This window comes from Halichoeres trimaculatus, unplaced genomic scaffold, assembly GCF_033239565.1.
Source record: "Halichoeres trimaculatus isolate MK-OKI-2021-1 unplaced genomic scaffold, fHalTri1.1 fHalTri1_scaffold_3, whole genome shotgun sequence".
Classification (NCBI taxonomy): domain Eukaryota; kingdom Metazoa; phylum Chordata; class Actinopteri; order Labriformes; family Labridae; genus Halichoeres; species Halichoeres trimaculatus.
The window spans coordinates 7,358,507-7,379,413 of record NW_027437181.1 but is presented as its reverse complement, the minus strand read 5'-3'; the positions used below and the strand labels follow the sequence as shown (position 1 = coordinate 7,379,413).

General features: G+C 42.5%; 3 protein-coding genes and 1 long non-coding RNA gene across 5 annotated transcripts; 3 read left to right on the top strand and 1 right to left on the bottom strand.

Annotated features, from left to right (window-relative positions):
- Positions 1–12,168, top strand: LOC141788053 (uncharacterized). Its single transcript, XM_074666873.1, has 12 exons — positions 1–147; positions 550–660; positions 756–844; positions 1,247–1,310; positions 1,502–1,640; positions 1,727–1,856; positions 2,062–2,246; positions 2,346–2,428; positions 2,535–2,603; positions 5,456–5,554; positions 5,665–5,801; positions 11,790–12,168. The coding sequence occupies exons 1-11, from the start codon at positions 22–24 to the stop codon at positions 5,788–5,790; spliced, it is 1,221 nt and encodes a 406-aa protein (XP_074522974.1). The 5' UTR covers positions 1–21; the 3' UTR covers positions 5,791–5,801; positions 11,790–12,168.
- On the bottom strand, positions 5,911–15,895 carry wdr59 (WD repeat domain 59). Of its 2 annotated transcripts, XM_074666870.1 has the most exons (27): positions 15,820–15,895; positions 14,960–15,009; positions 14,612–14,747; positions 14,434–14,519; positions 14,272–14,352; positions 14,121–14,158; positions 13,935–14,023; positions 13,745–13,861; positions 12,598–12,675; positions 12,163–12,319; positions 11,991–12,070; positions 11,783–11,909; positions 11,583–11,686; positions 11,333–11,497; positions 11,148–11,243; positions 10,950–11,054; positions 10,717–10,838; positions 10,443–10,596; positions 10,114–10,170; positions 8,578–8,711; positions 8,233–8,314; positions 7,938–8,050; positions 7,655–7,802; positions 7,486–7,567; positions 7,290–7,410; positions 7,071–7,213; positions 5,911–6,944 (listed from the first exon to the last, which is right to left on the bottom strand). In XM_074666870.1, exons 1-27 carry the CDS (start codon positions 15,871–15,873, stop codon positions 6,709–6,711), a joined length of 2,955 nt encoding a protein of 984 aa, XP_074522971.1. In that variant the 5' UTR covers positions 15,874–15,895; the 3' UTR covers positions 5,911–6,708. The 2 variants fall into 2 exon arrangements, with proteins under 2 accessions (XP_074522971.1, XP_074522972.1); XM_074666871.1 differs by lacking the exon at positions 10,114–10,170 and having other exon boundaries at positions 5,912–6,944.
- LOC141788054 (uncharacterized) lies at positions 13,855–14,686 on the top strand. The gene is made up of 3 exons (XR_012598104.1): positions 13,855–14,070; positions 14,284–14,463; positions 14,575–14,686. It is a non-coding gene; the product is annotated as an uncharacterized LOC141788054 (long non-coding RNA).
- A 430-nt stretch (positions 15,896–16,325) lies between the features above and the next one.
- nob1 (NIN1 (RPN12) binding protein 1 homolog) lies at positions 16,326–20,893 on the top strand. The gene is made up of 10 exons (XM_074667037.1): positions 16,326–16,443; positions 16,981–17,113; positions 17,297–17,430; positions 17,643–17,714; positions 17,820–17,966; positions 18,129–18,317; positions 18,396–18,626; positions 19,684–19,781; positions 20,087–20,231; positions 20,473–20,893. The coding sequence occupies exons 1-10, from the start codon at positions 16,375–16,377 to the stop codon at positions 20,740–20,742; spliced, it is 1,488 nt and encodes a 495-aa protein (XP_074523138.1). The 5' UTR covers positions 16,326–16,374; the 3' UTR covers positions 20,743–20,893.
- The last annotated feature ends 14 nt before the right edge of the window (positions 20,894–20,907 follow it).

Genomic DNA, 20,907 nt, shown 5'->3' with positions numbered 1-20,907 from the left:
CGAACAAACTTTCGACGGAAAATGTCTGAAAAAACTACAACTATCGACCTGTTATCGGTAGACGAAGCTTCAGGAGGGGAGGAAGGAGCGAAGAAGACTGAAGAGGTGGAAAAAGAAGAAAAAAGAGAGCTGGGTCGGGAATCTCAGGTAGGGAGTAAAATAGCTCGAGAGTTAGACTGGCAAGGTGCGTTCACTGACATACTATCGTCCGTCTAAGTATTCACGGTTTTACAGTGCTAATACCAAAGAGTAGACGTTTCAGTAAGTTTTTTTTAAGTTGATAAAATGTCATGAAATGTATTAAAGTAAACTATTTATAATTTAAAAACTTCATTCTGAATTGTAGGCCACTTTTTTCGTAAGTAGGCTACAAAGTAAAAATACGCTGCTTATTTAGAACTGTTAAACAACGTCCTTCCTTTCTATTTCACTGACTGTATTTCGTATATAATGTAAGTGTTTATTTTTAGACAAGACATTTAAAATTATGAGAGTTGTATTGCACATAATTTTCCCAACCCCTTAAGTGAAGTTTCCTTGTGTCTGCAGGTTCCTGTGAAGGTGTTGGAGGGCCACAGCAACGCAGTCACCGCAGCTCAGCTCTGCTTCAATGACAGCTGTGTCCTCAGCTGCTCCTCAGACCGCAGCGCCATCCTCTGGGTAAACTATTCAGTTAATATAAATCCCCTTATCCTCTCTGAATTCCTAATAATTTAGTAAAAAAGAGCTGTTCTTCTGATCTTTGACCTGTGCAGAATGTAGAGAGCTGCAAACCTCTGAGGGTGTTTGATGGCCTTCACAGCAAAACCATCACACAGTGTGCACTGATCCCAAACAGCAACAGGTGAGACGAACAGCACAAGTCCACCTTTCGGATGAAGAATTCAGGGATCGGTTTCTGATCTGAGTGTAGGAGCCGACACTAACCACAGGATACTTCTTCCGAAAACACTTCCTCTGTTTTTTGTATTTTAGACTAAATGTGACAAACCTCCTGCTGTATCAGGAAGGGCTCGAAACTTGTGTAGCCTCCAGGAAAGTGTTAACTGAGCTATTACATTGAGGGAAAAGCAGTCTTATTTAACCATAGGCTATGATGAGACCATTCTTTGGAAAGCAGAAGTGTCAATTTATGCAAGAAAACATCAAAAACCATGATGATGCTGATTATTCAGTAGACTGCAGATTGTTAGATGAATATGTAAGAGAGTCAGGTGACACTGTCAGGACTCTGTGTGTCTGTCAGGATGGTGACAGTGTCCTGGGATAAAAAGTTGGTGGTCACAGATCTGGAGACAGGACAGACTCTGGTAAGTTCCTTCCTCTTTCTTCTCTTTGTTTTTTCTTTTCTCTCTTTCTCCAAGCTCCTGATTCTTAACTCATGGTCCTCTGTTGATCACACAGATTTGTTTTCTTTAGCTTGTTCAGAAATCATAGAGAAAAAAAGACAGATGAACTACGTTTTCTTGCTAAGTGGTGAATAATCTGGTCCCTGTTTCAGTGGAAGTGCAGACCAGCCGGTCTGCTGACCTCCTGCAGCTCCTCAGTTGACGGCCGGCTGCTGGTTTGTGCCTCAGATCCTCAGAACAGCATTCACATCATGGATGCCGCTGGAGGAGAGACACTGCATCAAGTCAGCGGTGTGTAACCTCAGTTTAATTCAGAAGTTTTTTTACACAATTTATTTGTCCTCTTTCAGTTTTTATTTGTGTTTTTTTTCTCTCAGATCATCACCGATCCACCATCACACGCTGTCGGTTTGACCCGCTGAGCCAGCGAGTGGCCACTGTGTCTGCAGATCGGGGCATCAAACTGTTCGACCTGAAGACCAGGAAAACCACCGTGTCCATCGACAGGCGAGAAACTCTAACTATCTTTAGTTTATGCTTAAATTAACTCCTTCACAGTGAAACAGGTTTGTCCAAAGTCAGATTTACACACTTATTTACACCCTGAATATGAAACTACAAGCAGCCTCAAAGAGTGAGGTCTCTGGATCATTGTTTAACTTCTTTCTCACTCTGCCCACCTGTGCTGTTACTGTTTATATCTCACCTGCAGTAGCCATAACAATGTGGTCTCTGACTGCTGCTTCACCAACAACGGGCACTTTCTGTGCACAGCATCATGGGATAAAAGTCTTAAGCTGTGGGACCTTCAGGCTGGAGGGTTTCGGTCACATGGAGGGACTTCCCTGCAGAGGGGTCATGAAGGAAGCGTGAGCTCCTGCAGCTTCTCTGCTGACGGTGAGAAAACTGCGCACATTAAACATCAGTGTAAAAACAGAAAAGCTGGGATCCGATCTTTTTCTAAAGGTGAATGATTTTTCTTTCATGTGTTCGTAGCCAATCTGCTTGTGTCAGGCTCCTATGACCGCTCTGTTGCTCTCTGGGATACATCCACACTCTGTCAGACCCTCGCCCTGAAGGTAACTGAACACTCTGTATCCTGCAGCTCTCTGTATATTAATCACTTTTAAATAAGACATTTTATTTGACTGAATTTTTGGATTATTGTTGTCACTTTTTCTGCAGGGACACAATGATTGGGTGACAGATGTTTCCATCAGCAAGGACAAGAAACTAGTGGCTTCTGCCTCGAAGGTACTGCTGCAGTCACTTCGTCATACACTGCAAAAACTAAAATCTAAGCAAGTATTTATTAATTATAATAAAAATAATAATAATAATACTGATAGTAAACTTTATTTATTTTGTGCTTTTCAAGAACCGAAAACACTTAACCATTGTTAAAATCAATATAAGCAAGAAACACAAGTCAAACAAAACAATAGTACATAGTGAGAGGCATGCAGGTTATGGTACAGAATGTGATGGTGAAGGAGGTCAGTGAGATACAAAGTAGCCCGGTGGAGGAAGGCTGAACAGGATTTGTGAGGGACTTGGGATCGGTGATAATGAGGTCAGATTTGTTGTCCTTAAGTGACAGGTAATTGTGATGCATCCATGCACTGCAAAAAACTGAAATCTTATCAAGTGTTTTTGTCTTTTTTAAGTAAAATTGTCTTATTATACTTGATATGAGCCACTTTCAACTTATCAATCCAGAAAAATTTCTTGTTTCAAGTTATCAGAGTGCAAAAATGATGTTTGAATTGCTTGTAATCAGTAAAAAATCTGCCAATGGAACAAGAAAAAATTGCTTGAAAATGTCCTTGAGACTAGAATAATGTCTTAATACAAGTAACTTTTCTCTTGTTCCATTGGCAGATTTTTTTTAATGGTTACGAGCAATTCAGACCTCATTTTTGTCCTTAAATAACTTTAAACAAGACATTTTTCTGGACTGGTCATGTGAATTTGGCTCATATTGAGTCTATAAGGGAATTTTTTACTGAAAATGAGACAAAACACTTGATAAGATTTCAGTTTTTGCAGTGTGGTTTTATTTCAGTAAGACAGTTAATGATGGTGGAGTGTGTGTCTTCGGTTATGGATGTAGTGGAAATGTAGAAACGGATGTTATCTATAGACTATTTAAGTAAGGGACGTACTCTCCCCAGCGTCACCTGTCTCTTTCTGAAATGGATTTTGGGTGCGTCTCAAAGCTCCAAAGTTCCATCCTTCCTTCCTCCACTTGTGTCGTTCTCTTGCGTCTTCGTCCCTCCCACCAGAGATGATGGAGAGATGCGAGGAAATAAAGAGAGGAGAGAGGAGCGGAGGAGATTGTTTTTTAGAGCAATGGGACATCCTCTCCTTCGGAGCGTCACATGAAGCGACGTGTTTCAGTGATGACGGCATCAGCTGATCACCTCTGGATCATCTGTCAGTCAGCTCTAACAGCTGTTTGTGCGTCTGGGCATGTGCGCTGTAATAACTCTGATCAAACAGAAACAGTAACAGAGCTTTGTCTGTTCCTTTAACCAGTTTAACACACACGTTACCATGAAGAAAACCTGCTCTCTGTTTATTCTGTGTGCTGTTTAGAAGCTCATGGATCACTTTTCCGGTAAAATGCGTAATTGTGAGATTATTTATGAATTATTTATCCTTTATCTTGAGCCCATCTGATCGTGAACTCTGAAGCTTCAGAGTTCACGATCAGATAAGGTGGGTTATATTAATATATTATTATAACCCACCTTATTGTGTCTCAGGAAGATATTGATCAGTCAGTTTTCTGTATTAATCCTCTGATTATATTGATTTGATGATGGTTGTGTTCAGTTTTTTGTGCTTTAAACTCACAGCGAACACTTTATTACCAGATTTATGATCAGTTTCTGAACGATCCTCTGTGCCTGTCCTCAGCTCGTCTTTTCTCTTATTAAACTCCATTGTGTTTGTGAAGTTTCATGTGAAGTCTGAGCTGCTGCAGCGTCCAATCAGAGAGTGATATTCCATATGGGGGCGTGTCGGTCAGTGAAAAGACTTCCACAAAGCCGGCTCTCGTATCTCCTCGATCATAGCTCCTCCGATCAGTCTCCTCTCTCCTCTCTCCTCTGAGCGCAATTATCGCTTTGGGACAGTCTTCAAAATGGCAACTGGGAAAGTACTTCCGGTGCCGTGGAGGAGACAGGACGGAGGAAGCACGAAGTTAACGCATTGAGACGCACACTTTGAAGCAAATCTGCTATCGTGGCCATATTGGAAGTGGCAGTCAAATGATCTGAGCTGTGCCTCTGATTTGGCGACCTCGGGATCTTAATATCCTCTGAACTGCAGAGGAAGAAAAAAATTAACCCCCCTGTACAGTGTGTGCTGATAGTAAAATTAGCAATTCAGACAGGAGACATTTTTTAAACCAGGCTGTAAATAGGTTCATTTCTGCTTTGAAAACAGCTTTTTTTGGCTTGGTGTGTATGTGACTTCCAGTACTTATGGAGCCAGCCTCGAGACACTTGACAAACAGCAGGTTTTGGCACTTCCCCATTGTCTTATATTCTTAGACCGGAGGTTGTCGCTTGATGTCATCAGCATAATAGTGAAAATGAAGGCCATAGGAGCAAATATATGATGAACTGGGGGGGACCAAGCACCAACCCTGAATTACACCTTAAACCAGAAGAGCAGTATTGGAGGTGCAGTTGTTGATGTAAATTACCCGTTGACAGTCTGTGAGGTAGGATGTCAGCCAGGAGAGTGTAGTTCCTGGGCAGAAGAGAGATTATGTGGTTTATTTAGTCAAATGCAGGACTAAGATCGAGGGAGAGAAAAATATTAAAAGGGCCACAGAACCGAGGGACAAGAGGAGGTCATTTGTGATTTTGAGGAGTGCTGTTTTCATTAAAATTGTCTTATTTGACTTGATATGAACCACATTCACCTGAAAACTCAAGAAAAATGTCTAATTTAAGATATTAAAATACACGTGCTTGCTTAGTGTCTTACATTAAGACATTTTTCTTATTCCAAGAAACTTGAAAATTAGATTCACAGTTGGGAGTTTCCTCTGTGGACTTGTACCCTAAATGTCTGCTCTTTCCTCTCCACAGGACAGCACTATCAGACTGTGGGACATACAAAACATGGAAGAACTCCCAGAAGTCCTGGAGAAGCTAGCTGCTGAAGGAGCTGGGATTCACATCCACAAGGTAGAAAAACATCCAAGCATGATTTCTTTTTATCTCTAAAGGAATAAGATGCTAGCTGTTTATCAAAGGTTATGTTTTGAGCACTGACAGGAGTGTGTCTCTGTTTCCAGTGTGAGGAGTGTGGAAAACCGTTTCCTGTTTCCAGACTACAGACCTCAGATCTGCTCACTCAGTGCGTTGTCTGTCGACTGAAATCTCCCTCCAGATACCGACCCCAGCCTCCACCGGTCATGTGACTCATACTGTGGTAGGTATTGGATTTTGCACCATGACTCATCCTGAGAGAGAAGTTACAAAAACATTATCTGCAGTCCTTAATGTTTAATTAATGACAACAATATCCACATGAATTCAAGACACAGCACTTTACATTCAAACATACTTTAATTTGATTTATTTTACATCAAGTTTTCACACATTCTTCATTTTTTGGATTCAGAGTCTCTTCTTTTTTTCACATTAAAAAACAGTCAAGTGATGAAATCTGCTCCAGCACTGAGTGACGTAAGGCCGCTTTGAATACAAAAGCACAAACTGAACTAACCACCAGCTGTCCTGTCGTTATCATCCACACTGAACTAAAGACAGAACAACGTCACTTCTAGCACCAATGTGTCCTGCAGGAAGTCGAGTGACCACGGACACTCATTGTGTTGTCCTGTCTTTAAAAAGCTTCAGTTTAACGGGGATTACTTTGTTTTGTTTATGACTCCTTCGGTTTAAGCTTCTCAAAAGTGAAGCTTTCTGGTTTTATCTTTTTGCGACATAACTTGCTGCTTTGACAGAAAGCCTCTCAGGTTTCTGACGATTCTTCAAGACTCAGTCATGCAACACAAGATGGCTTATTTGTGAGCAAAATGGTAGTTAGTGTCAAACACTGAAGAAAGCAGCTAAAGTCAGAGTCAGATTAGTGATAAAGACGCAGTTTGCAAACTACCTGCACAGGTAACTTCACTGTGGCGGAACGTTAAGTGCTAAACCAGCTGCATTTCTCTGTGCATGGTGCAAGAGGAAAGGAAAAAGTTCAGAAGAGAAACCGGAGGGGTTCATCCTCAATCCAAACATCCATCAGAGGATCTGATCCTCTGTGATCTAGTGAGGAGCCTCAGATCTAGAGGTGCGTTGGTTTTATCCAGCAGAGCGTCCAGGTTACATCAGAAGGTGCTCTGCAGCAAACAGTGGCAGCCACAGCCAGCCGGACACTCATCCTGCCGGCGAAACCAATCCATCATGTGACTTGTGTGTCCTCCGTGGCCACAGCTCAGGCAGAAGTTGGAGGAGCCGCGTACGGCCACGTGACAGATGGCGCACTGGAAGGCCAGACGCTTGCAGACGGCGCACTGGGTCCCTCGAGCCGGGTGACGACAGTGGCAGCAGAAGACACCAAACTCTGCAGGGAGCATGTCATGCATGGCTCAGATTTTCAGTTTTTTACTGAGAGTAAATCAAAATAACGAGCTGCTTTCATGACAGATCCATGAGGTCATATAAAGAAGAAGAAGAAGAAATCACTCACCGATGCCTCTGTGAGGTTCAGGAGGACAGGAGGCGAACTTCAGCACATCTGCTCTCTTGTCCCTCAGACCCCAGCGGTACAGGATCTCACCGTAACACTTCTTAAAGTCATCGAACTGCAGCATGTTGGCCGGGTCCAGCAGCCTAATGAACAAACAGAGTGATGTTAAAAAAACAGCTTCATCACGGTGACACAGAAGATCCATCTGGACCACATCACCTCTTGTTCATGTCGTGCTGCTCCCGCTCTCGTTCCCGTGGATCAGTGTAGCCTTGGGTACCATAGCGGTAATCATCAGGAGAGGACTCACCCCAAGGGTTGGCATGCTCAGGGTCTCTTCCTGTAAACAACAAGAAACATCAGATCCAGTGTTGTAGTACAGAGGCTGGCCTTTAGGGGAGCTGTGGAGTCTGACCTGTGTTCCAGGTGGTGGTTGTGATGGAGTCCGAGGTGCTGGAGCAGGAGCCTGAAGTGACCGAGCTGGATGTGTAGCTTGGCTGAGCCAGAATGAAATCACTTTATTATCAACGAAGAATGATTGTGACAAAACGACGAATTATTAAAAGATGAGGTTGAATACTGACGTATCTGGAGTGGTGCGGGGGGAACATGGACGAGCGTGAGGCTTGTCCAAACAGAGAGAAACAGTCTGCAGGTGAAGCCTGAGCTTTGAACACACTGCACAGCATCGCCAGAGTCTGAACGTCACTCATCTGACTGTAGTGATCCAGACTGCACACACACACACACACACACCACACACACATGGGGAGTCAGATGCGTCATCAAAACAAGATTTTCCTTTGTTGCTTGGAAGAGGAGTTCATGAAGCTTTAACTCTGATAAACGAAGGAAACATAAACTCACAGAGTCTCCAGTAGCTGGCGTCCAAACGGATGTCTGGCCCAGGGAGTCTCTGTATCTGGGTCTGAGTCTGGACTCAGGTCCTGATTTGTAGCTGCAGATGCTAAAGCCCAAACCTGCAGAATCAGAAAGGCAACGATATCACAGACTGACTGACTGAAGAAGAAACTGCTGTGTGGTGTCATAATTTCTGTCTTTTTTTAAACATTTGCTGCTTCGTTTTGAATGAGAATACCCAAACTAACAGTTCTAACTCTGTGGAGTGGATCTGACACATGCAGGTGGATAAAGTCCTAACCTTTGCGACATCTCTGCGTCCGACTGTGAGGGCCGCTGCTGCGTTCTTCTGACACGTTTCCTGGATGTCGTATATGTTCAGACTGAGACAGAGGATGATAATGCATTAAAACGATGCACAAAAGGCTGTTTTTGCTAAAACAAGTGCAGCAAAATTCATTTTTTCCAAAGCTTCGTTTTGCAGAAAACTATGTGCACTGTTTTCATACGTTGAAACGCTTTGCACAGCCAGCTTGGGGCAATTCTCTAACTTGTAATGAGTTATCAGCCAGGACATGTTCGCTGACATTTCTGTGGATAGTCTGCAAGTTTTTTTGTTTTCAGTGTGTCATATCCAAGCTCTCACATGTAACTCTCTCCCAGAGCTTTGTGGACGGGCAGCAGACACGAGATCTCCTGGATGATGACCTTTCCAGCCAGTTTGATGGGACGGTTTCCATAGTCTGTTCCCTCTCGTTTCGTCTTGAACCGCCGCGATTTCTGTCACACAGGCAGACAGAGAGACAGATAGGAAGAGGGACAGACAGACACACGGCAGGCCCAGAGGAGACAAAGAGCACCACTTGATTAAAAGTGGTCAGAACAGCAAATTACTGTTGGAGCTTGTTCGCGCTGTGAGACACAGACTGATGGAGGACGAGGCCAGACCAGCTGACCATTGCTGTCTCTCAAAAGTCTGTTTTAGATTCACAGATTCTCCCCTGAGCTTTAATTTACTTGCTCCCTCTGAGAGATACGAGATGATCAGTGAGCTCACTGAGTTTTCTACGAGGCACAAAAACCTCCATGGTGACCCTGTGTCTCGCAGCATGAACACACAGATTAGTGTACAGATTTTAATCTGACTCATGTAGCCTAACAAGCCAAATTACATCAGAAACATTTGAAATTAAGGGTTAAAAACACAGTCATGGTTCCTCTGGCGATCACAGAAACACTCCTCATGTTGTTGTTAGATGTTAGTGAACATTTAAAGCTTTAGACTCAGTTGAGAAGCAGACGGTGAGTAATGGCACGGTTAAATGTTCTAGATAGAAACCTTGTTTACATTTGCAGACAGTTTTGTAGCCTTGGTAGATGCGTGGTTATTGTTCATTTCAAAGAATAGCATGCATCACTTGCAAACTTAATTCATGGAGGACATTTGCACCAATGTTTCCCTGTGTGTTAACTTTTGAATTGTGAATTGAATTGTCTGTAAAATCCTACAGGAGAGGAGGGTGTATGAGTATCCACAGAAACATTAACAGGAGCTTTCTGGCTCTTTGGAGCCACCGTATGCTTCTTCTGGAAACCTGCAACATGTGGAGGTCAAGATGGATTCAATTTGAAATCCTTGGAGTAAATTTCACATGTGGGGAAGCTGGAGCTTGGACGTTGCTGGTCCAAAGCAGACCTCAAAGTCCGCAAAGACTGGGTTTAAAAAGAAGTCATGGAAGTCCTATTCTAGAGAGACCGTCACAGTCGACTGACTTTAACCCCTGAGAAAATCTGTGGTGGGATTTGAAGGGGAAGATGCAAACTCAAGAATGGACTCCCAAGAAGCTGGCGTCTGCCTGTGCACCATGTCTGCAGCTAAAGGAGCTCTACAGAGGACTACAGATGTTTGTCATGACTGGACTACAGTAATCATTCAAAGAGGCATTTTTTACATATATTCATTATGTCAGGCAATTTAAGCCGGTCTTTTCTGATTTGTTGCAAACAGCTGAATTTCATGCTTGTTGCTGACAGACTCATTCAAACCTCCACATTTAGGACAGTGTTATTTAAGCAGCAAACAGGGTTAAAACTGCGCGTAGAGAAACTCGGAGCACAGAAGCAGCTGAAAGAGAAAGACGAAGCAGAGGATGGATGTTTGATGAAGGACAGAGCTCAATACCGGCCAGTCATGGAGGGTTTGGACAGACCAGCGACGAGGGGCAGAGATTGGGAGCTTCTGATTGGAGGAGAATAGGAAGGAGGCATGGCCCACAGCAGCATGGGGGGAGGTGATTGGCCAGAGAAAAACAAAGTAAGAAAAATACAAAAATAAAAAACAAACAGGACCCCGTCAGGGAGACAGCCCGTGAGAGGGAGACGAGGCGCTAACATCACCACCAGACTCAACCTGAAGCGCTCCGCATTCCCATTCCCCCTGAACTACCCACCAGCTCCAGCCTGGAAGCATGTGTGTGTATGTCTGTGTGAGTGAGTGTGTGTATGTCTCACCCGTTCTTTGTAGTAGAAGGAGGAGATGGAGACGGTGTCTTTATCTGAGCGAGTCGGGCTGCCGCTGTACAACCGCAGAGTGCTCTGAGACTCTGAACGCATCTTCATTGGAGTCAGCACCCCGCTGTGATAGGCTGACAGTGCTGACAGGGACCTGAACACACACACACAGAAGCAGACCCTCACTGTGAGTCTCTTTTACATCAATAGGGCTTTAAACCAAAGGGTGAGAGTGAGATTGAAGTGAGAGCATTTAGGTGTGTGAGTGGTTTACCTGGGCGTGGGTTCAGTAGGCGGGACAGAGCGGTGCATCGTGATTGGTCGAGTGAAGTAGACGAGGCAGCCAGTGCCGCAGAAACGAGCGCCTGAAGTCCGAGGGAAAGGGATGTTTGCGTCCTGTAAGAAGAAGAGGATTATTTCCTCCTACATGCTCACACTCCTGATGCACGTTGGGGTTCCTGTTTGTTGTGAACAGTCTCCGCTGAAGCAGAATCTACGTTTTTTTACCTGATAGGAGCCGTACGAGTTGGTGACCCGGGGGAACGCCTGCAGAGCCGGAGTGACGGGGTTGGAGAGGACAAAAGGGCCTGAGGCTGGACCGTCCTCCTGTGTCTTTAGGAGGAAATAAGAGAAAAGAGGATGAACCTGTTTACTTCATTTGTTACATGGTGATCCTGTAGCTGTGGTCGAGAAGTACAAACCCACCATGTCTGACTCCAGACAGGACACCAGCTGTCGGACACATGGCTCCAGACAGTTCTGGTTCCTCTTCACCTTCTGCAGCGACGTATCGGTCAGAATCTGGAATCAAAAGAACAATATGCATCAAATATTGGTGGAACTTGGATGATCTGAAGAGGATGTCGTGGTGCATTCAGGAGCGTCCGTACCTTCTGTATCTTGACCTTCATGGCAGAGGAGATGGTTGTCGGGGAGACGAACTGGAAGCTGGGTGCAGCGTTGTTGGGATACTGAGCAGGGAACTTCATGACCAGGTGAACCTGATGGCTGCCAAAGTGAGCCGACACCACACAGCTGCGGTTCACTGCGTCCATCTGGGCAGAGAAGTCAGCGCGCTGTGAGTTTGACCTGAAGATGCTTTACGAGAGCACAAACCTGCAGTAAACGTCTCAGTCTCACCTCCACATTGACGTTTCTGATCTGCAAGTTGACCAAAGAGAACTCCTGCTGCAGAGTCTGAGTCAGACCTGAACCCCCCACTGAGTCCTGGCGACCGTCTGGATCTGTGGGTAAACACATCAGGAGTGGGCTTTCTATTTGAAACTGGTTTAATTCAAGTTATCACAGAGATTTTAAAGATTCCTTGACTCTCGTCTCACCCTGCAGGTTGTCAGCAGCCGGACCCACACCGTGCTGACTCTCAGGCTCCTGAGACGACAAAGACTTCTCCGACTCCACGTTGAGAGACATCCCCTCCATCAGGTCCTCCACATCACTCACACACAGCTACACAAAGACAAAAACTCACACATCACATATCAGACTGATTCAGGGACCAGAGAACAGAATCTGAAGCTGCACACTGACCTTCTGCAGCTGAGGATCCACCCTCCAGATCCTCAAAGTCTGGTCCCTGGACCAGGTGACCAGCTGGTAGTCCTTTGAGCCTGAACAGTCCACAAACGACACGATAAACATCCTCATGAAATCACGGTGAGGCTGTTCTCAGAATATTAGAAAACATGAGGAGCTGCTTCACCTTCTTTTTGCGGCCTCCACTGGAACTCGAGCACCACGTCGTCGTGTCCCACGAAGGCGTGGACGGGGTTGTTGAGATCGAGCGTGCTCCACAGTAACAGGCTGTTCTCTCTCCTCAGCTGAGGAACCATGACTGTAACCAGACCGTTAGAAAACGGCTGGAACACGCGCAAACACACATTACAAAATATATATTGATATAGGAAAATACTCCACTTCCTACTTGTGCAGAAATCAACCTTTGCACTGAAAAAAATTGCGCCTGGTTTATAAAAAAATAATTTTCTTTTCAAACTCTGATTTGTCAGCTATTACATTTTCTTTTTAAACCCAGGAACTAATTTTGCTGTAAAAACTCTGAACTGTAGTGGCTGTAAAGCTGGCTACTCCTGCTGTTATGGATGAACTTTAATCTGATCTGATTTTTGTTACTCACTGTGTAACGGGCCTTCCACACCGGCACCTGGCAGGAGAGGATGTTCAGGTACTTCCTGGGCTGTCGGTAATCCCAGAACTTAACAAACAAACGCACAAAAAAAGGAAAATACACATTTTATCTAAGTAAGAAGAGCATGGGAGTTTCTCAATCAGTTGTTTAGTAGTGACAAAGTATCAAACACCAAAGTCAGACATGAAACAAAAGATGAAACAGCTGTTTAAGGTTTCTGCAAATTCTGAAGTTATTATATTATTTAATTATTATTATATTATTTAAGTATTAATATAAATTGTGTTTATCGTGTGTTCTGTTTAGCCTGGCAGTTTCAAACGTGCACATACTGTTTTTCTGTTTGTTCATATGGATCACTTTGTGACCTCTGTATAAAGCACTTTATTCATTTGACTTAGGTGAAATTCAAAAGCTTTTCAATTGAATTCTCCTTTGACTCAATTGATTTAATTTAACACTTTTAATATTATGGTATTATTTATTTTTAGGGTTTTTTATTATTACTATTAATTAAGACTTCCTCTAATCCCCTTTATTGGTTGTACTTATTTATCTTTTTTTATTCTTTTTTTTTAATTCATTCATTTATATAACCCCTTGTCTCTTTATTATCTCATAACTCAGCATCCCTTTACCCACCTCTATCTATTCTGAATTAATGACTTCTTCTTAGAGCCTCTTTACTGCCTTTTGATATTTTTTAACCTCTGTCAACTGATAGGGATTTATTGCTTGAATGCAGTTGAAAAACATTGCTTTTATTCTCTTTATTCTTGTTAACATTTCAAATTGTACTTCCTTCTTGCATTATGTGGATCTCTGGACTTCTATCCGTCTGGTTAAACATTTATTTGATGGTACTTCAGAGTTTGTGAGTTTGTCCAAGTGTTCATTCGTTGTAAACCGTGCTTTATAATTAAAGCTGTTATTTTTGTTATCAGACGTCAAAATAAGTAGAAACCTCACTAGTGCTGGGTGTTAGAAGTACAAGAAATTCATTTTACTTCTGACAAAACAAAATACTTAAAAACTAGATCAGATCTCTTCTTGTTGGATCTTTGTCTCTCTGATTAAAACTTTACAGTTATGTGACTGTAGCCGTGATGTGTTCAGGGCTGCTTGTTTTTCTCACCCTGACTGAGTTGTCCTGGCTTGATGTGGCAAAAATGAACTCGTTGTCCGGATGCCAGTCAAGGCCATGAATCTTCGACAGGTGAGCTGCGACATACTCAACCGCTGTGTTTGGTTTCTGCTCAGAGAGAATCAGACATCAAACCTCTGACAGATTCACAAACAGCTCACCGTGTGTTTGTTTAACTCACTCTTTTGTCCCAGATACGAACATCTCCGTCATGACTGGACGCCAGCAGGTACTGATTCTTCCTGTTCCATTTCACCTGAGACGCTCCCGCTGGAGACCAGAGGAGTGATGGGAGAAGATGTAAAGGCACGTGTAGTGTAGGTATTTATGTTACTGTTTATTATTTTAGAGATCAGTTTGAACTTACCGACAGCAGACAGAGCCACAGTGGGTTTGCGAGTGTCTCTGTGTGGAGACAAAGGAGAGAGCTCAGAGGAGAAACCAAACAACCAAAACTTTTCTCCCTCGCCCTTTTTTTCCACTGCTGATGAAACATTTTAACATGAGTGTCCTCTCACCTGGTGTCCCAGATATAGATGTAGGTGTCCACTGAGCTGGTGACCAGGAACTCAGGTTCAAACCAGGACCAGTCCAGATCACTGAAGACAAACACAGAGTCCTTTAATACATCACAGAGATGATCCACCTCAGACAGGTCACGTACAGCTGGGCGTTCTTACCTGATGACTCGAGTGTGCGCCTGCAGCGAGGTGTGAACTTCTCCACAGCCTTCCCTCCACGAGTACAGATCCACACGCTGGTTACTCTGCAGAGACCCACACTCTCAGTGACACTAATGTTCATGTTTACTCCTGCTGCAGATCCTCTTTATGAACATAATGAAGCAGAGAAACTCACCGAGGCAGCGAAGACATGAGACTCCGACCTGTGAGGATTCCACTGAACCGTGCCCACGTCCCATTTACTCTGACGGCTGATTTTCCTTGGAGGTTCAGACGGAGCCTCCAGGTTCACCAGGTAGAGGAAACGCCTCCTGAAACACATCAAAACAAGAGAAGTGAGCAAAGTTTCTCCTGATTCATGATGACAAAGACTTAAACTCTGTCGCTTGTTGCTTCTCTTTCTCCAAAAGTTAGTTCAACATAAGTTGGAGCAGCATTTCCTTTTCTTGGTGTGATAAGCAGGGTGGTCAAAGGTCTACCCACTGGGGGGACCTACAGTGCATCAAAAGGGAACTGGACTTACCCGGAGAGTACTGCATGTGAACCCAGACAGTCCACTGACATGGCGGTGGCCTAAAAAAGAAGACGGCTTTAATTTTGATCGGACACTTTCACTAACAACAGTGTACTCAGTTTTCTCCTATTGTAAACACTAAGTACCAATGCTGGATATTCAGACTTGGCATGTGCAGATTTTCAAACCTGTACATATTAATATATACTGTAGAAATCCCTGAATCTGTCTGTAAACTGATCAGGACACACCCTTTTGATTTTTTTTTTTTTTTTTTTTTTTTGCTGTAAATCATGTAAGGATACTTGGGGCACCAAAGAAAGACAAAAAAAAATCATTACTTCCACCTTGACTCATTTTCATCTGGCTTTTACTTCGATAGGTAAGAATTAATAAACACCAAATGTATGTGAGATATTTCTCAATTGTCATTTACTTTTAATATCTGTTTTATTTCGTTTATAAAGCACTTGGTTAATTTTACTTCTTTTAACTCAACTAAAGTAATGTCGTTGTGTTTCATTTTTGTCTCCTTTAATTTTGAAAATACGATGAAACAACAACAAACAGACGTCGTAAGCTAGAAGGACAGTTGCGGATAAGCTTGCCTTGATAAACCTTATTGCTTATCTTTACCGGTTAACCGAATATATAAATCAGGGGTCAGAGAAACTCATTGGTTCCTCTAGGTTTGTGTTATTTATTTTATCACAGATATTAGATTGTAACTTTCAAACAGTGGTGGAAACTTCCATTGCTTATTTTTGTCTTGTCGCTGTTTCTTTCTGTCAAACTCTCCTCCAGCAGTGCACCTGTCCACCTGACCATAAAACCTCTCTATTCACACCTGGACCCTCTGACAGCAGTACCTGAGCATCCCGAAACTCAACCACCACATTCTCACTGCTCCAGCGGGCCGCCATCTTTCTCCTTCTTCTACCGTCAACAAACCGTCACGTGACTGTGTACAGAGTGATGTTACGTTGAAGATTCGTAGAAAAACGGAAAAACGAATATTTACGCTGATAACCGCGAAACTGTTATTAAATCATGTAGTTACTGGCGTGCTACAGCCGAAAAACAATTTTAGTACGCTCATACAATAAATTTAGCGTTTAATTATAAAAAAAATCACAGTTTCGTGAAGGTTTTGGAATTTAACTCTAAAAAAACTATCGATTTGACAGTTTAAACGCTTGTAAGTTAGCAGGATCATGTTAGAGACGTCTAAAAATATTGATTAAAATGTGTATGAGTTACAAGTAATAGATATCAACTCCTCACAAGAATTTGTGTGATAAAATTTCCTTATTTTAGATAGTTTTCATTTTTCTGACTGCAACTAACCTTCTTTGTTTTTCTTCTGTCACGAGACTTTTTGTCGTCTTCTGATTGGTCGATTCTCGATCTGTTCCCTCACCAACATGGCGCCTACCCTGGTGGAGCATGTTGTCGCAGACGCAGGAGCTTTTTTAAAGAGAGCACCCCTCCAGGTGAGATTTTACTTATTTTAAAAGTACAAACAAGCCTTTGTAAGAGTTTATTACCGACTGTCAGCCTTTAGACCTGTGGAGTATTTTTAAAAGAGACGATTGAGGGCAAATATGACGGACCCTCGGTGCGCACACAGTAGCGAACATGATGATAACCAGCTGAAACACTAAAAGTATTGTATTATTGTCCAAGTTATCGTAATTTGTAGTCATTCTAGTTACTTCAACGCTTGTAAATTACTGTACGCTCTATAGCACATCAAATAATGATGAATATATACAAGGAGTTATTCTTTCCGCTTGCAAATTACAGAGTTCGGATTTCTTAACACTTGGGATCCTTATAATGCTTTTTATTTATTTATTTATTTATTTATTTATTTATTTTTGATGAGACACATCCAGTGCAGACCAGCAGCAGATTAGTATCATCATGTGATGTCACTTTCCTCTACCAGCTTAGACGAGTGTAAAGTTTCATCCATGATCCTGAATGTTATATTTTTTGACATGTTTTTGTGTTGCTTTTTGTTGCAGGAGATTGGGAAGAACATCTACACGCTGAAGGATGTGGTGGATGAGATCAGAGACAAACCAACCAGGAGGAGTCTGTCCTTCCTGCCGTACCAGCTGAACTTTAAAGAGCCGCATCCTGAACACATCAGACTGGGTAGACTACACTGAACCTTGAAACTTTAATCTCTATTCACTATTTAATATCTATGTTTTTTTTATCTGGGAACCCTGAGGTGTTTGAAGCTGGGTTCATCCATCAGCTGTGATGTTTGATGTGCTGTATGTTGGATTTCACGTTTTGAAACAGTCTGTTTTGTTGATTTGTCTCTTTTCTCAGTGACTGAGTTCTCCAAGAAGACCGGAGATTACCCCAGTCTGTCCGCAACTGATATCAAAGTCCTGGCTCTGACCTATCAGCTGGAAGTGGAGCATGTGGGGTCACAACACCTGAAGAAAGAACCTGAAGTTAAGGTACGTGAGAAACGTCTTTATTTATTCCTTTCATACTTGAAATGGTAGCAAAGGGCTGCTGATTTGGCTTTATCATAGCTGTTTTTGGGTCATGTAGAGGCAGATAAAAAAATCACAACACTAGGTTTAGTAGTGACTCCAGACTTCCTGTTGTAGCAGATTTTGTCCATGTGCAGTGTATGGTTGTGACATTTTAATTTGATCTGTTTTAGGTGAATATTCAGAGCACAAAACGTCACCCTGAGACTCCAGTTAACGTCGCTGGATTCCACTTCCCCTCTAAGGTAAAACTCCCGTTACAGTGTTTGTTTCTTCATTGAAAAATAAGCTCAGGGTGTGTATCTTTATGCTTTAAATCTGAAACATCTTTCACTCTTGATGTCCTTTAGAAACCTGTCGACAGTTCAAGTGTCAAACAGACTCCAACAGAAACTGAGACTGAGACGTTAAAATCAGCTGACAGCGATGAGTTTAACACTTTCAACTTCTGGAAACCTCCGCTGCTTTCCTTTGATGCAGAGTTGCTTGAGTTACTGGTGAGTCTTTACACTGACAAAAGCAAAACAAGTAAAACTATAATAAGTCAGCATGTAGCGTTGAGGTGTGACGCTAACTAACAGGTCACTAAAGGCCATGACGATGGTTTTGATTTCTTGTATCCTGCGTCATGTAAATGCTTCTTTTCTTGTGTCTTTCAGGATCCTGTTGATGAGCTGAACTCAAAGAACAAACAGAAACAGACAGAAACACAATTAGAAAAACCAAAGGTCACACAGACGGACAAACAGACAAATACACAGACGTCTTTGGACAGTGATGAGTTTAACAGCTTCAACTTCTGGAGACAACCGCTGCCCAGCCTTGATGACAGTCTGCTGGAGTTACTGGTGAGTTTAGAAACACGCTGTTCAGACATCTCTCAGTCAGTCGCTCTGTGTGCGAAGATTAATGTTTTTGTCTTGCAGAATGAAGACGACGTCTCAAAATCCGACAGCGGATTGGACACGTCAGAGAACCAATCAGACGACGAGGATAAAGAGAACGAGCCTGCAGATGAAGAAGAAGAGGAGGAAGAGGATGATGGAGGTGGCTGGATTACTCCCAGTAACATCCAACAGGTGAAGATGGACTCTGGTGATTGGACGGCTCCTGCTGACGTCAAAGTCGGATGTCTGACCACTGACTTCGCCATGCAGGTAAGAGGGCTTACAGTAAGTAAGTAAGTAAGACACATTTCAGACCAGAGATGATGAGAAGTCTTTTATTGTTTCACTTTCATATTCTGCACAAAGATTCAAGTTTCAGATCTTTTTCTGTTGCATGTTTCCTGACTTATCAACAGTTGAATAATAAGTGCGCCTCACTTCTCTGTTTTGGTTTGATATTTTTTAGATTAGCTTTAAGTTTGTGGGGGGTTTTGTTGTTGTTGTCAATTTAGTGCAAGGTGTACACTGAAGCTGCTGTCACAATCCTGTTTCAGCTCAGGGAGTGTTTCCACTTATAAATCATGATTATGACCAGAGGTGTCAATTAACAAAGTAAAAATACTTTGTTACCTTAGTTGAGTAGAAAATTTGGATATGTATACTTACTGGGAGTAGTCATTTTTAGCTGACTATTTATTTCTACTCTTCTACTATTTAAAAATAACCTTGTTCCTGTTTCATTTCATCTTGTTTACATTCCAGTCAGACATTACAAAAAAAAAACAAAAACAAAAAAAATAAAAAAAATGGTGGCTCTAATGGGAGGAACATAATTATTTTTTTGACAAAATGATCCACAGTAAGCTTAAATTACTTACACTCTGGCCCTGAACTATGTGGAAAATTAAAAATAATTTTACTTACATGGGGCGAAACACTGCAGGTGTTGTGATAGTGTCAAAATAAAGTAATAAACCTTTTTATAGTCACTAGCTTTTCTCCTTAATGCCATTTGTTCCCCTTACATTACTTTTACTTTTATACTCTAAGTAGCTTTGAAACCAGTACTCTTACACTTTTACTTAAGTAAAAAAGTAGAGTTGATACTTCAACTTCTACAAAAGTCTTGTTAAATCCTACTATCTATGCTTCTACTTGAGTAGTAGATGTAAATATTTTTGACACCTCCGATTATGACTTTTTAATTAGGATGTGACATAAGCAAGAGGAGCAGGAAATCCTGTGAAATCGATTCTTCTGGATGATTTTCTACATGTCATTAACTAATAAATGCTTTATTGTAATGTCCTGTTACCTTCTCTTCCAGAACGTCCTCATTCAGATCGGTCTTCACGTGCTTTCTGTGGGCGGGATGCTGATCAAACAGGCAAGGAACTACATCCTGAGATGTCACGCCTGCTTCAAGTGAGTTCAACCAGTTTTTCAAAATCAACTTACAAACTCAAGCTCTTCTGATACCGCTAAAGAAAGCGAAAGATGCCTGGTTTGTGCTGTGGAGGGAGTCAGAGGAAAATGTTGGGTTATTTTATCTTCTTTAAGTTTAAAATCTTCCTGATTGACTTTATTTGAAACCAACAATCAGTTTATGAGCTGTAACCTCTTTCAAAGTAGTGAGTAGTGAGTTTTTGAGCTGCAGAAAGACCAGTTCTGTAAACGCTGATCAGTCAAACATCTGATTGTTGTAAAATCAAGGATTTTTCTGATTTCAGGACAACAAGCAACATGAACCGAGCGTTCTGTTCTCACTGCGGAAACAAAACTCTGAAGAAGGTGGCGGTGACCATCAACGAGGACGGCACCAAGCAGATGCATTTTTCCAAAAACCCAAAAGTGCTGAACTCCAGGGGACTCAGGGTGAGACACACACACAGAAACACACTGTCCCTAAACGGTGCAGAGGTCTCACGTTTGATCTTTGAGGACACTTCTGCAGTTATAATTTTGTTTTAGAGCTAAACAGCTGTGCACTTTGCAGAAATGTAAGCTTGAGGAGGACCTGAATGTTTTTTTAATGTGCTACAAACTCAATAGCAGAGCATTTTTCACCATTGTCGACTAGTCCTTTGTCTGACCTCTGCTTCTGGCTTTGTTTCAGCACTCATTGCCTCTGCCTCAGGGAGGGAAACATGGAAACAACCCTCACCTGGTGGAGGATCAGCGTTTCCCCCAGCAGAGACTCTCCCAAAAAGCTCGTCAGAAAACAGACGTCTTCAACCCGGACTACATGGCAGGAACTTCACCTTTCAGCGAGAACGACATCTACAGCCGAGCTGCGAACCTCCACATCAGAGACGGCCAGTGTGGAGGAGGGCGGAGACGAGCTAATCCCAACGCCGCCCACAAGAAGTTTGTGAAGAAGAAGTGAAGAGATGCAGACACCTGAACTTTTGTGACCCTGGATTTAAGGATCTGTCAGTTTATCATGTTTGAATCTGTTTTTCCTTCAATACAAAACCAGCATTTCTCTCCGCTGTTATGTTAAACCTGATGAGTAATATAATATAACTCTACTTCTCCCAAATAAATGTTT

What these genes read in the sequence shown, in the direction of transcription:
- LOC141788053 (XM_074666873.1), top strand. Translation starts at nt 22, where the DNA reads ATGTCTGAAAAAACTACAACTATCGACCTGTTATCGGTAGACGAAGCT. An exon ending in AGCTGGGTCGGGAATCTCAG is followed by an intron (nt 148 to 549) that starts GTAGGGAGTAAA and finishes TTGTGTCTGCAG; the next exon opens with GTTCCTGTGAAGGTGTTGGA. An exon ending in ACCGCAGCGCCATCCTCTGG is followed by an intron (nt 661 to 755) that starts GTAAACTATTCA and finishes TGACCTGTGCAG; the next exon opens with AATGTAGAGAGCTGCAAACC.
- wdr59 (XM_074666870.1), bottom strand. Translation starts at nt 15,873, where the DNA reads ATGGCGGCCCGCTGGAGCAGTGAGAATGTGGTGGTTGAGTTTCGGGAT. An exon ending in CCTGTCTGGAGTCAGACATG is followed by an intron (nt 11,055 to 11,147) that starts GTGGGTTTGTAC and finishes TTCCTCCTAAAG; the next exon opens with ACACAGGAGGACGGTCCAGC. An exon ending in CCCCGCACCACTCCAGATAC is followed by an intron (nt 7,568 to 7,654) that starts GTCAGTATTCAA and finishes ATTCTGGCTCAG; the next exon opens with CCAAGCTACACATCCAGCTC.
- nob1 (XM_074667037.1), top strand. Translation starts at nt 16,375, where the DNA reads ATGGCGCCTACCCTGGTGGAGCATGTTGTCGCAGACGCAGGAGCTTTT. An exon ending in AGAAAGAACCTGAAGTTAAG is followed by an intron (nt 17,431 to 17,642) that starts GTACGTGAGAAA and finishes GATCTGTTTTAG; the next exon opens with GTGAATATTCAGAGCACAAA. An exon ending in AGATGTCACGCCTGCTTCAA is followed by an intron (nt 19,782 to 20,086) that starts GTGAGTTCAACC and finishes TTCTGATTTCAG; the next exon opens with GACAACAAGCAACATGAACC.